Consider the following 14,405-nt stretch of genomic DNA (forward strand, 5'->3'; position numbering starts at 1 on the left):
CGGTAATTTGACGAGGACAAGCTTACTGCTTCCTAAAATAACTCTTGTCCCCCCCGCCTGACCCCCTCAGTTACAGGAGCCTCTTCTCCCCACTGCTCCCAGCATGCCAGGGAGTGGCCGGAACAGCCCGACTGTTTTCTTTAGGACGGGGCTGCAGAGTGGACACCAGCGAGGAGCTGAGGACTAACTGACCTGCAGACTGAGAGCTGAGGAGTGAAGGAGGTTTTAGGCTGGAGTTATGAGGGTGGGAGCTGCGACCTTGGCTGGGGGGATATTTGGGATAGTAGGGACTCTGTGTTTCTTTGTTGCCTTTGCTACAGACTACTGGCTGGTGGCCAGTGACGACTGTGGACCGTATACATGGCCGACAAAAACAACTCTGATTACAGATGCCAATGGGACTGAGGTAGGACAGATACATGTGTGCACACATTCACAAACACAAACACATACATTGAATACAAACCCCACTGCTTACTGTCAGAGTTAGTCAGTGAGCTCCTGCTAAACAAATGTAGATAATAAGCAGTATATTATAAATTATATAATATTATAATAAAAAGCAGTATATTAATTTAATTACCGAAACATCACATGTGAGAACCACAAAAAGATGAATGTGGAACCTGATCAGATGTCGTGTAAACGCTGGTGTGCACGCTATGCCACTACAGGATATTTAAAGAAGTACCAAAATAATTTGGACTTGCAGATCAGAGAAACATATATAAACAAGAATGAATGCAAAACAAGCTACCAGGAGGTCAAGACATCCTGACTGTTTTTTTAATTTTAGTTGAATCAAGCTTCAAAAACACTGGATCCTACACTTCCCATAATGCATCCAGTGGCACCTTTTTGTCACACCCTTTATGTCTGATAAACGCAAGCGTTTCTGATTTTTAAATAACAGTGTGAACAGCAGTGTGAATTCTGATCTTTTCAATTTATATTTGGGCCACTGCCATATGTGGTCCTAAATTGGATACATGTAAGATTTTTTTTCAGTGCAGCCAAAGTCTGAACCGTCAATCAGAATTAATGCAGCTTTTACATCACTGTAGTGTCTTGTTTGGAGAGGTGATAAAAAAATGTGGCAATAAGTAGAAAATTCTGAATGAAATCAGTTTCAGTGAAGTCATCCAGGACACGATTCCACCTCCATAATTCCCACCTCTAATTAAACGTTTGTCATCGTTATCAGCTGCTGATGAGTATCACGTGTTGTTTTTGACTGTGACCAGTTCACACTAGAATCTGATATTGGCCACATTTAAAAATCAAAGTGAACAGCCAAACAAAAAAATGGATCTGAGCAGAAAATCCCAGCTGAGCATTAAGTATTGTTGTGTGAATGCCACCTATGTCTGGTAAACCCTAATGTTTTCCAAACATCATTTTGTAAAGCAGGCTTTTTATTCAACCCAATCGGCAGAATAAATGTTGGCATTTCTGCAAACCACGGACACGTTACATTTGCACGTTATTATGCATCTCTATCTTTTGAAACTTAACATTTCAGTAATAATGTGGTGAATGTCTGGTGAGGTTTAGGCATGAAAAACCACATGGTTATGGTTTGGTAAAGATCATGTTTTGGCTCAAATTACCCAGTTTTGTGGGCAAAGTCCCAGCAGGAAAAGCAACGATATCTCGATGAAAAGTTACCACTTTTTGTACCTAAGAAGCTGATTGAAACACAGTAATGACTCGCTAAATTACAACTGGTTTTGTTGTTTGTTGGTCCAAAACAGTGGTCTGCAGCTTGACGGACATACAGTACATGCTCATATGCTACATAACTGTAAAATTGTTTATATGATACATATGAACTGTGCAAATATAACATATCCACAGTCGAAACGGACAGTGCCAACATTGTCTTTTGGTTACTGGACTGATTTTGTTTACAAGACAGGGAATTTACTGCAGTATTGGCTCTGTGAGGCTTAACTTGGGTACAGCAGCGCTTTGGGTGAAATGCTAATATTAGCATGCTAACAAAATTAAAACACAGCGACGTCATGATATCATCAGGATTATCATTCAGACTAGACAAAGCTCCTGCAGAGCCATCACACAGTGTAGTACTCCACAGCTGACCATCATGTGTAAACTCAGTGGACTTCCCCTTTAATTTCCCCGTTTATTCTTCCATGCCACATTTGTGAGAAAGTCCACAAAATGCAAAGTAAGGGATATATTTATAAAAGCCGATCCCTCGGTGAACTCCTCCCAACCGCCACAGCACAACAAAGTCTTTCATTTTCAATAAAAGAGGATGATTAAAGTTGCTGTGTGTTATTCAGCACCATCAATCATGTTTTTGACAAGCAAATGGAGAGTATCACTCATGCGTGTTTCATAAGTTCCCCTTGAAAACCTCACAGACTAGCGGGCCATAATCAGAACCAGGTTTGATGCCGTGGCTCCGCTGGAGTACAGAATCACACAGAGCGGCTAACAGACACGTGATGACAGAGCTGACACACATTAGGGTCCATCCATCTTCAGACATTCAGTGTCCGTCTCTCTGTTTGTGCGCTGATGTCAATCTGTCTCTTTTTCTCGTTTAGATCCAGTCAGTGGAAACCGTCACTGCCTCTCCTCCACCTCTCACTCTGCACCACGAGGGCTTCTTCTGGAGATGTGTGTTTCAGGTGGAGCCCACTACACATGCAGTCCTGGCCACTCTCTTCAGTATGTACGCCTTCTACGGCGGCAAAAAGTTTTTGTTGGGGTTTGTCCAGTGTGGTTGCATGTCTCTTGCTCGGCAGTGTGGTCTGCTTGACACGCTCACAAATGCAGCAAAGACAAATGTCTATAATTTGGATATTTGACAGAAAATATACAGGAGGAAGAATGTGTTGGCATTTATTTCAGTTTGTGGGGTGTTTTTTTTTGCTTTTCTCTAAATTTTGCTTGTGTGGGTTTTTTAGAACCACGTTGTTGTTTTTGTGTGTGTGTGTGTGTGTGTGTGTGTGTGTGTGTGTGTGTGTGTGTGTGTGTGTGTGTGTGTGTGTGTGTGTGTGTGTGTGTGTGTGTGTGTGTGTGTGGTTTTTTTTTTACCCTTTTGAGCCTTAAAGACTTTTTCTTTCTCATGTAGCAAACCAACCAGAATCCAAGGTCTGTATCCATGGTTACCTCTTCCCTTTGCCTGTCGCACTTGGACAGGTGCCTCATCCAAGTTATGATACTGCAGCAGGTAACTCACTCAACACACCCACACAGACAGGTGAAACATCTGAACACATGGAGCTAAAATAACACTGGAAGTGCAGATGCTTCTGTGCAGGGTATGCATGGTTTGATGAAAGTGATGCTATGGTGTAGATGTTTGACTAAATTCCAACTCCAATGCAATCATAAAAACATCAAATGAGGTCATATCTCTGGGTGGTTTATTGCTTTGGTGGTTTCACAGATTTGTAATCAACACCAAGATATGCTGAAGCTGTTCTGGAGGTGTTGGCCTTACACCCAAATATGTACATACACACCCACAAGCATATTTTTTTTTTTTTTTTTTTTTTTTTTTTTACAATCACTCACACACATAAACACAAATTCAGAACATTTCACTAAAAGGAAACTCAGTAGAACAGTAGCTTAGCTAGTAGCTCTACACCAAGTTTACTCAGACTGCCAGACGCCGCTGTGCAACAACAGGATCCCGCTTGCAAATTCACGTTACTGCATACAAATCTATGTGCACCAGAGTGCTTCATCCTGAAGTGTTGCAACTGTCTCCACTTCCCATCATTACTGGTATGCATTGTTTTTGTGCAAAACTGGGCTGGCGAATGCTTGTCGTGTCGTTCATTCTTCATTCTTCTTGTAAAGGCTTTAAAGCTCATTATGTTAAATATGTGTTCAAAAAGTCACTGCACCCGGCCAAGAAATAGTCTGGCATACAGCTCTCTTTGAAACCACAATTTGTTGCCACACTTCAGATTTTGTATATATTTAAAAGAACAAATATGTTGTAGTAAGTTCATTTACCAGGCTTGATAGGCACTCATTATTTTTAGAGCTATTTTCTCCCGCTTCTAGTCTGAAAGAGATGCTAACCATCTCCTGGCTGTAGCTTCATAAGGTATTTAAAAATAGACTATAATATATGAAATATGAGAGTTAGGCTATCACTATTCTCATGTAATTGTTATTTCGCAAAATGTCAAGCTATTTCTCCAACTGTAGAATGTCATTTCCCCTCAGGTTGGCCAAACTTGCAAAAAGCTAAAAAAAAAAAAAATAATACTGTCAACATGACCTCAGTGATAATTGTGGCCCGGGTGCAAACACTCACTTGCCGTGCTATATTTATGTATATGGATGAGTAGGTGCTCTGATTGTGGCTTGGTCGGATTTCTTGCAGTGTTTCGGGGTTTCTGGACCGTGCTGTTAGTCCTCGGCCTGGTCGCAGCTCTAACTGGAGGCCTCCTCTTGGTCTGCGGCGTCCCCTTCATCAGCCACAGACTGTACAAGCTGGGCGGTGCTTTCCTCATCATTGCTGGTAAATATAGTCTGTGTTCATGAGAGGAGTTCATAACCGTGGTGTCTGTCTGCAGCGTGAAATACAGTGCCAGGGGAGTAGGTGAATGCACAGACACAAACACATGTTGCAGCCAGCGCTGCTGTCAGCTGTCCATACCTGTCACATGACAAACACACGGAGCAGCAGATGTCACTCTGCAGGACTGTCGCTATAACAACAGCATGTTTAAACACTGCTGCCGTGGTAACAGTAGAGATGAGTAGGAGCTGCATTCCTCTGGTGTTACTCACAGCAGTGATATCTGTGTCTCTCTGATACTCTGCAAATCACATTCCCCAGCCTGCTTGATCCTGTTCATGCTGCTGCTCTACGTTCTGTGGATGGAGGTGATGGAGGTGAAGCGTTACGTCCTGCAGGAGAGAGGAGAGGCGTGCCCACATGCACAGGTTTCAGTGCTCTACGGGCTGTCGTTCATGGTGGCGGCTGCCGGCGTGCCTCTGGAGCTCATCTCTGGGATGGTCTTCATGCTGGTGGGCCGTGCGCTGTACAGCAGCAAGTGAGCTCGCCGTGTTGCCTGTAGGGGAAGAAAGGACTGACCTTTTTATGTCCTGCACTGGGACTCATCAGCACAGTTGTGGGATGTACATTCTGTTATGGAAAGACATGATCAGTATTACAGCACCACCATTTGGATGCCAAGCATAGGATGCAGTCAGAGACACTCATTTTCAGTTTTCTATAACTTGCTTTGCTTTATTTAAATAAAAACCTAACCCTAATTACTACAGAATAATAATACCACCATTAAAGAGTACACGTTATGGGATTAATGTGGTGTGATATGGATATGATACTGATATTAAAGGTCTACTTTAGGATTAGTTACTCATCCAGTGATATGATGAATTTATGAGGAAAATTTTGTTTTTCTCGCACGCCTCTGGACAACAAAGCATCCAAAACCAGGAAAAATTCTTGATTAATTGAAGTCATTTGGGTCCATGTTTGACAACAACACTATATCCAAACATCCATTTATAAACTTTACAGACTCTTGCAGTTCAATACAAGTCTTTTTTATCGAGTCGTATAGTCATTTTTCCTCACTGAACACAGGAGTTGTGTGTGAGTTTGTACACAAGGGTTTTGATATAATTTAGCTTTTAAACACAGGCCCATTTGACTTCAACTCATCAAAAATTTTCTTTATTTTTTTGTTCTTTGTTCACCTTTGAGGTCATAAACTGCATATAAAAACGGATAGCACATCTAATTTTCCTCCTACTGTACAAAAGCTGTTAATATATTCAGGATTCGGCTGTGCCATCTTGTGCTGGTGATGTCATTGGAAACCAGAGTACGTTGTCGCGATCTCAGCAGTATCAAGTTTTCACCCATACAAACGTCCAGCCAATCGCAAGCATCGCCACTGAGCCAGAGCACAGTGATTGTTAAAAAAACTGTCAATCATAATTTCAGCATAATGAAAACTGCCTAAAATGAAAGAAACCGAAAATGTATTTGATGTGTACTTTGAGTTTTTAGTTTGGCCCATGTCCCATCTGCTAATATGGAGTGGGCGGGGTTTATGAACTGCACTGCCGCCAGCCACATTGGGGGGCTGGCTGCATTGGTTTCTTCACAGATACAAAGTAACACAGGTTCAGGAATTGATACACAAGTAATCATTTCAGGGGTGAAGTATTCCTTTAAGTAGCAACATATGATGTGACAGGACATTTCTCTAAAAGTGTGAATACAAATATTTCCTCCACTCAGTTTCACCCTACCATCATACTACTGATAGCTTTATTTTGTTTTATTTTATTTTATTTTTTAATTAAAGCTGCAAATGATGAGGCCATAGAGTAGAAGGTGAGAAATGTCTAGTTGTTTGAATTTAAATACTTCACTCGGCTTCATCCTACCATCATACTACTGGTAGCTTTATTTTATTTTATTTTATTTTTTTATCAATTAATTATTTATTTTCTTACTAAAGCTGCAAACGATGAGGCCATAGAGTGGAAGGTGAGAAATGTATGGGTGAACCAGCTGCGTCCCCTGTCCTGATTTTGGCACACGATCAAAGTAGGCTAGCTGGAGCGAGGAGTGAGGTGGGAGGGAGGAACGGCTGGATGGACTGGAGACAGAAATGGTGAGTTTGGATCGAGGGCGGGGATGGAGCTGGAGAGGGGTGCATATAGGAGGGGATAGAGAGAGAATTGATGCGTGTATGGGGGCACAAGGGGGTTTTGAGAAATGAACAGCTGTTTGTGGGCTTGGTTGGTGTACAGCAGGCCGGCCACCTGCCTCCTTCACCACAATCACATTTCACTCCCTCATTGAAATCTTTCTGCTTTCTCTGCTCTGCCTCACACTGTTATTTGTCTCTGTCCCACCCAACATGTGTCCAGAAACTTTCAATTCAGGAATTCAGAAAACACCCCGCCCATTTATTGACTCACACATACATAACGGCCTGCACAATTATGACTGTTTTTATTTTCCCTGGGTGTTATCGAAATAGGACGTGATTGTATCATAACTGCTTCAATATTAGATCATCCTGATTTTTTATTGGTCTGAATGGGCGGCGTGTGGAAACAAGCGGGTGGACTCTCAGTCACACATATCCACTTTCATCTGCTCCACTGTGGAACAGGAGAGGTGGTGGGGGGGGGGCATGTTTGCTTCAAAGACCTCACTGATCAAACACATAGAAACACACATTCAATCACACACATACGTACACACATGCTGTGATCAAACTGTCCAGAACGTTAATTATTGAAATATTCTGTATTTTTAACTGCACATGCACTGCTGACCCTGATCTGACTTATGTACATGGAAGACGCTGTGTCAGAGTGTAATGCTCTGATTTAGCACCACAGCCACCGAATGCTAAAGGTCAGCTGAGTTTACTGTGTTGTGTGTGATACCAGAGGCTCCAACTTTGGTACATTGTATTCTTTTACATGATTGTTATTGGTAATTTAATATGTCATTTTATTTACATTTATTATGGTAATCGTCACAGATTTGTCTGCCTTGCAAGAATAGTTTTAATATTTTGACGCTTTCATGATAAAGTATACTCTTATTCTTCTTAAGTGTTTAAATAAATGTGTTTCAATAAAATAAAAAAATAAAAAAAATAAAAGTCTATAAACGTCTACAAGAGCTCCTCTTTGTTCTTATAAGAAGGGAAATCTCATATGTGAGTTGTAATCTGATAACATTTCAACCACAGGAAAACACTCCACTCCTGATCTGAAGGAGCCTTCAGGCAGTGAGACAGATTTAAAAAGAAAGAGAAAAAAAAGAGATAAAAAGAAGAAAACGCAAATATTCATCTGAAGAATCTGAGGTATGCCACTGAAATAGCAGCAGAGCTGATTGAGAGATAAATCTGCAGTTTAAAGATACAGAAAAAAAATTCAGCAACATACAAGAGGGATTGTTTTAAATATCTGTCTCTGAAATTACTGCCATCTTACCAAAAAATGTGACAAATAGAATGTGGTTTGTGCTTCACTTAAATGGCATTTAAAAAAAACTCATCATTGTCTGAATTGCCACTTCCAGTAGCCGTGCGGGTGTCGAAGTGCGATGAGTAATGTTACTCTCCTGGTAAAATGGGTAAAATGGAAGATTTGATTCAGATTTAGGTAGGGGAAAATTTACATTTACTAAATGAATGAATGAATGTAAGGTGAGTGAGAAAATATTGTTTGTTGTGATTTGGGTGAACTGACCCTTTAAGTTGTTAAAAGCATCTGCTGGCTGAACGGTAAAAGTAAAAGATTATTCAAAAGATCATATTATGCAAAAAGCAGGAGATGAAGCAACAATAACCAGAAAAGGCCCCATGTTCTGACTGTGTACATGAGTTCACTTCAGCTAGACAATTGTAGTTAAAAACCCTAAAACGAAATTTTGTTTTGAGAATTACTGTTGGGTTTGAATAAAGGTCCTAAAAGTGTCGGCTGACGTATGAGCACTGAAAGGAGTTGTAGTGTCAGTTGAACTGTCGACACGAAAAGGAGTTGAATTGTCAGTTGCTGTTGAGACACTGAGCGGTGAACTGCAGGTGGTAATATTTAGCGCAACACACACTGGTCACATGAGTGGCTCGGTGGTTAGCACTGTTGCCTCACAGAGGAGGTGTTGAATGAGCCTTGAGTTCTGTCTGCTCAGTTTGATTTTCTCTTCATGCAGCCATGCGACTGCCAAAATAAGACCACTGACAGCCACTGGCAGCAGCTCAGTCAAAGCTAAAGCATGATGTATAGTCACAAATAGGCCAGCGGTGGTAAATGAGATGCCAATGATGCGCCTGTCGCTGACATTCCTTGTAACTCACAATTATTACTTGGGACTATTTTATCCACTACATGGCACACAGTCCTGGATGCTTCTCATTGCAGAATTTAAGGAGCAATGCACAGCTGCCTCTTTCACAGAGATATGAAGTTTATCGGCATAGAACTGCCAAAGCAATGTTGGCTTGGGGAATAGTTATTCTTAGTGATGAGGCTAAAATGTTTGTACTGAGGGTGGGTAGGTTAATTCTCAGGAGCATTAACGTGGTCAACAGATATCATTGTTAGGGCTCAGTTTTTTCCCCTCCTGTCGCCTCACAAAGAAACTCTGCAACACAGGAAACCCCTCTGAAGTCTTCTTGTCCCCCCAGAACTCAGCCAAGCCTCCGCCCCCCTCCAGAAACTTACTTTGTTAAATAAATAACTTTTTTGTTGCAACTTATCTGTTTCCATATCTCTGTCTGCATGGTGGTCCAGCTGAAAAACTCTAAATGACAATCATAGAGATCTGCCATTTAGATGTTTTCTGCATTTGGTGAAATATTGGCTTGTGTGAGAAAAGGTCAGAGGTCACGTTAATCCTTAGAATTATTATTTGGGCCCCTTGACTATTCAGAGCAAAATTCCCCATACTTAGAGACAGGTCACCCAAAAATCAAAAACATATTTTATCTCTTACCCGTTGTGCTGTTCATTAATGTAAGTTGTTGTGGAGCGAGTGGTGGAGATTACAGCCATAGAGATGTCTGTGTTTTCTCCTGAACTGAAACTAGATAGCACTCAGCCACAAAAAAAAGTGACAAAACTCAACAGCAATGCTTTTTTCCCCAGAAACCAGGTTACTCAAGACATTGAGCAGTTTCATGTAGGAACTATTTTCTTTCAATGGTATCACTGCCCTAAAGGACGTGTGCATATATTATTGGACAAGCTGAGGCTCCTTCTGCTGAGCTGTAACATTAGCTAACTCGGTGCCAGGTGAGCGACCAGTAGATACACGATTCCTTCTGCGCAGTGATACATGCATTAAACTGCTCACAACAAGGTCTGTGGATTATCTTAAGTAACCAGGTCATGATTTCCGGAAAGAGACATGGCAGATGAGTTTTTCAAATGTACATTTTTGGTGCATTGAGCCCCCGCAAGCCGAGTGCCATCTGGTTCCATTAGATTGCAGAGTAAGCAAATATCTCTACAGCCGATATCTCCAACACTCTGCAACTCACACCAAAACAGTCTACATTAATAAGTAGCACTACGGGTAATAGGAAAAATATGCATTATTGATTTGGGGGTGAACTGTCCCTTTAATCCTTACATCTCATGGGGTGAGAAGTCAATGTGGCCATTACCTGATACCATCCGAGGAGGAAAGTCATGGTCCAGATCCTGAGTTATCTGGGTACTTTTGCAGAGTTTGCAAATACCTAAAATCTAGAAGACACATTGATGGCCAATTACATGTTATGGTCTTTAATTCATGAAAATTGTACTCTTTCCGAACATTTGACTGATCAATAGTTGGTAACTGGTCCGCTTGGCTGTGGCTGAACTGCCACAATCAGCCAGCAGGGGGCTCTCCAGCTCTCCTCTTTGAGAACAACATCTCCCATGGATGGATGGACAGAAGGAGAAAAATACAGGGAGCCGCGAGTGGAAAAGGAGAGAAAAGTGAAGGAAAGGAAAGGAAGCAATTACTGAGCAGAGTATCAAGCTAGAACCTCAGCTTGTTCAGTGACTGCAGCTCTTTCTAATCATAGTTAATTAACTCTTATGTCTCCTCCCCTGTCATCCACAACAATGGAAACACACTATCACTTCATTTAAGGAAGAAATAATCTTGCACTTGAAGTGTCAGCAATTATGGCGTTATAATATTATGCATATGGCAGAGTGAGCATCATGTGAATAAAGACATGACATGATAATAAAGTAATGAATGGTCTGCAAATTAACCCCAACAGACCCAAAGAGCATACGTCTTGTTGATTAGGGGTAATGAGTGTGTGCTGGATGTAGATCTGTGTTTCCAAGCATGGCTGCATTATTCGCTGCTAATTTCCAGTGTTTGCTAAAGGTCCCGTGTATGTGATGTGTCAGACAGCAAACAGCGGGATGTGGTCTCACACTAGGTAGGGAAAATTAACCCTACGTGGACCCCCTCACCCCTCGGTCCCCCAGAGCACCTGGACTGAATTCTGGTGGGCTCTAATCCAGTCAAAGGGGGGAGGGGGGTACACTTGGTGAGAGCTCTTTACGTCCTTTCTCTAACCCCTTAACTCTACTAGTGAGCCGATTACCTGCTCTGTGTGTGTGTGAACCCCAGTCTGCTGGGCCCCGAGCATGGCTTGAAAAAAAGAAAATGTGTGTGTGTGTGTGTGTGTGTGTGTGTGTGTGCTCCTGAGACGGCCAGACGGACACAGTTTCTCCCAGATAAAGGTTTTTGTCCTGTCAAAAAATGACTGATAATAAGAGCTGATATGAGAGAATAGCAAGCCTTATGGCATCACTCTTTGCTTTTTTTCTTTCTTTTGTACACCCCAAATCCCCAGAAACAGCCTCGGCACCCCCCTAACACACAGACACACACAGACACACACACACACACACACACACCACTAATCTGTACTGGGGGTTAGTTGAGGTAGAGAGAGAGCAGGTGGAGGAATAAAGAGGAGTTTCAGTGTGTTTCTTTTTCTGTTTTTGTATAAATAACTAGTACAGTCTTATTAAAGACATCCCTCTCCTTAAACACACACACACACACACACACGCACACACACACACACACACACACACACACACACACACACACATACGCATGCAAGCACACTGTTCATGCAGACAGATTATGTCTCAGACAGTCAGAGCTCCTGCCTTCAATTAACCTCACAAAGACAGGATCACTTACACACACATCTCATGATAGCAGGAGGGAAACAGTAAAGAGGTGTGTGTGTATGTGTGTGCGTGTGTGGCTGATGAGTATACAGTTGGACTCGCCTACAGAGCAGGACATGATACAACAGTATCTCATTAGTGGAGGACATTATGTCATTTACTCTGTCTTCTGAGAGAGGGTGCAAACATTCCTGTGTATTGTCCACATTGTTCAAACCACTGAATAGCACATTCACCAGCTGTTGTTTCTGCTGCTATAAAACAGTGTGTGTAGTCTTAAGAAAGTAAATACTGCAGGTAAAGTAAATGAAATCAGCTTGGCAGGGAAATTCAATGGACTGGTGAGGTGAGGTTCAGATAGCGGCGATGCCAAAGGGCTGCAGAACTGGCAAGGTGCTGCTCTGTGTTTGGATTTATTGGCACTCACCACACTAGGCGGAAGCTGCTGCTGCTGAAAACTTGTTTAAAACAGTGATCATAAAATACAGCGTACAGTTTTCATAGCTTCCGTCTTTATATTTATTTTCGAAAATGATTTTGCTGTAAATGTTAGCATATTGTGTGCTTTTGGCCTATACTACATGTTTTTCCATTTAGGAACTGAAGTCATTTGGTCAAAGCGAAGGCCTCAGTATGATGCTGACAAAGTGCTTGTCAGACCATTTCACAACATCTCAAATCAACTTTCTTACAGTGGGATCGGGGGACCATTTTAGTAGCTTTCTTCAAACACAAAATCTGATAAGCACGGCCACTCTATGCTGTGATTGGCCAGGTCCGCACAGGGTGTGAATGTAAGGTTATCTGCAGATGGATGTAAAGCAGTTTTTGCTGTGTGTTTGCGTTTTAGCCCTGGCACACACACTACTAGTACCTGGGTAGGACACACACACACACACACACACACACAAATTACTGTTTACATGCACTGTTCACTCTTGGAGCTGTCTGGCAAACAAACCAAATCCAGTGCAGATACAGTACAATCCATTTGAACAACAAATAAAGAAATAAAAAAAAAAAAACAAAGAGCTTAACACAGAGACAGGCATGAAGAGCTCTGCGTGGACAGACAGAGCAGAGGAGACACTGCTTTGGGCTTGTGTCTCAACCATCCCTTTTCTTCTTCTCTACTGTATGTCTTTATTTTCCTTTAACATCCCCCCTACACACACACACACACACACACACACACACCACTCCTCCCCCCGACTTCTTTCATTTCTGCTGAAGGAGAGGAAGAGGAGACAGAGGAGAGAGGAGGGGGTTGCGATTAGTTTCAGGGTTCCAGCCCACTTGATTGGCAGCTGGCAGCATATGGAGCTGTGAGGAAGGTTTGCCCACGCTCACTTCTGAGGAAACAAATATTTGCCTGAAGGGTAGAGAGAGAGAGAGGGAGAGAAAAAAAATATTAATTAGTTTGCAGACGCACCAAGAGATAAAAGTCGGCAAGACGTATCCATCAAACGGCTGCAGAGTTAGCTGCAAAATGGAAATTTTCCCCAAGTTGACAGATCCAGTAGGCTGCCGGCAGAGCTGAGGGGAAGAACACATGCGCGCTGGGAAAGCACTGAGGTGCACAACACAAGAGCCCACCGTGCAGTCTACATTAACATCTGTGCATACGTTAACATATTCTGAGTGGAATTAACATTTAGGCATGCATCTTCCACGCTTGAGAAACATTTCACTAGCCCCTGCAATTATTTCTTAATTATCGTCTTCGCATCCAAACAGAGTTGCACGGCGATAAAAATCGACACATATGCAACACATCAGATGCACTCGAGGTAAACATACAGATGCCAGACAGGATGTGTTTGCCGTCACATTATGGTTCCAAATCAACAACATTGAGACTGTGAGAGAAGACATCATAAATTTAGATTTTATATCTGCTCTTCGACTTTGGCCCTTTAACTCCTAAATTTCATGGACAACAGGGCTCAACAGGGTACTAGCAGCATGTCAGTAACTGTTGAGAGTTATATATGTTGGGAAATAGGACAATTATGTTTGATAAATATTATTTCCAAGATGCAAAATTTAATATAGGCTATGTCATGCCTGTGGATCAAGTACAGAGCTGGAGTGGGTTAACAAGGGTTAACAAGGTTAGTAAAACTGGAGACAGCGAGCCTGCACTTTAAAGTCAAATTTAAAAAGACAAGAGCTACAGCTACACATACAGCTCTGAAGCTCAGTAATTAGCATTTTGTTTATTTGTTTAAACCGTACATAAAGAAAAAGCAAAACCAGCTGTTTATATAAATAAAGTAAAAATGTCAAGAATTAAGTCAAACTGTCAGTATTAGTGCCAGACATAAGACAAATTAAATTAGAGGAGGGTTTTTCTTTTTTTGAAAGAATGTCAAAAATAATAGATAAAATAAATTGATATGTCGAAATCTGCTCCTTTGGTCCATCACATTGTGTCTTGTGATACCGAATTTCCTCTCTTTATTGCACGCAGGTGTAACCATTGATACCCTTACATCTGTCCAATACCAGATATTTCAATTTGCGCAGATGCAGCCACCTTTTCCAAATTGATGTGGTTTCTCCTTCTAAACAGATGCAATTTACAGTACAGTCTTGTCAAAATCTTTATACTTATTACCACACTGTGTTTTATGCACTAAAAGAAAAAGCATTTATTTGTTACTGAAACCAATTCT

General features: G+C 41.7%; 1 protein-coding gene across 1 annotated transcript; it reads left to right on the forward strand.

Moving 5' to 3' along the window:
• The first annotated feature begins 123 nt into the window (after nt 1–123).
• LOC121948233 (transmembrane protein 182-like) lies at nt 124–7,632 on the forward strand. The gene is made up of 5 exons (XM_042493574.1): nt 124–406; nt 2,577–2,700; nt 3,107–3,205; nt 4,379–4,516; nt 4,838–7,632. Exons 1-5 carry the CDS (start codon nt 239–241, stop codon nt 5,056–5,058), a joined length of 750 nt encoding a protein of 249 aa, XP_042349508.1. The 5' UTR covers nt 124–238; the 3' UTR covers nt 5,059–7,632.
• The last annotated feature ends 6,773 nt before the right edge of the window (nt 7,633–14,405 follow it).

The sequence above is a fragment of the Plectropomus leopardus genome, chromosome 9 (assembly GCF_008729295.1).
Source record: "Plectropomus leopardus isolate mb chromosome 9, YSFRI_Pleo_2.0, whole genome shotgun sequence".
Taxonomy (NCBI): domain Eukaryota; kingdom Metazoa; phylum Chordata; class Actinopteri; order Perciformes; family Serranidae; genus Plectropomus; species Plectropomus leopardus.

What these genes read in the sequence shown, in the direction of transcription:
- LOC121948233 (XM_042493574.1), top strand. Translation starts at nt 239, where the DNA reads ATGAGGGTGGGAGCTGCGACCTTGGCTGGGGGGATATTTGGGATAGTA. An exon ending in AGTCCTGGCCACTCTCTTCA is followed by an intron (nt 2,701 to 3,106) that starts GTATGTACGCCT and finishes TTTCTCATGTAG; the next exon opens with CAAACCAACCAGAATCCAAG. An exon ending in AAGTTATGATACTGCAGCAG is followed by an intron (nt 3,206 to 4,378) that starts GTAACTCACTCA and finishes GATTTCTTGCAG; the next exon opens with TGTTTCGGGGTTTCTGGACC.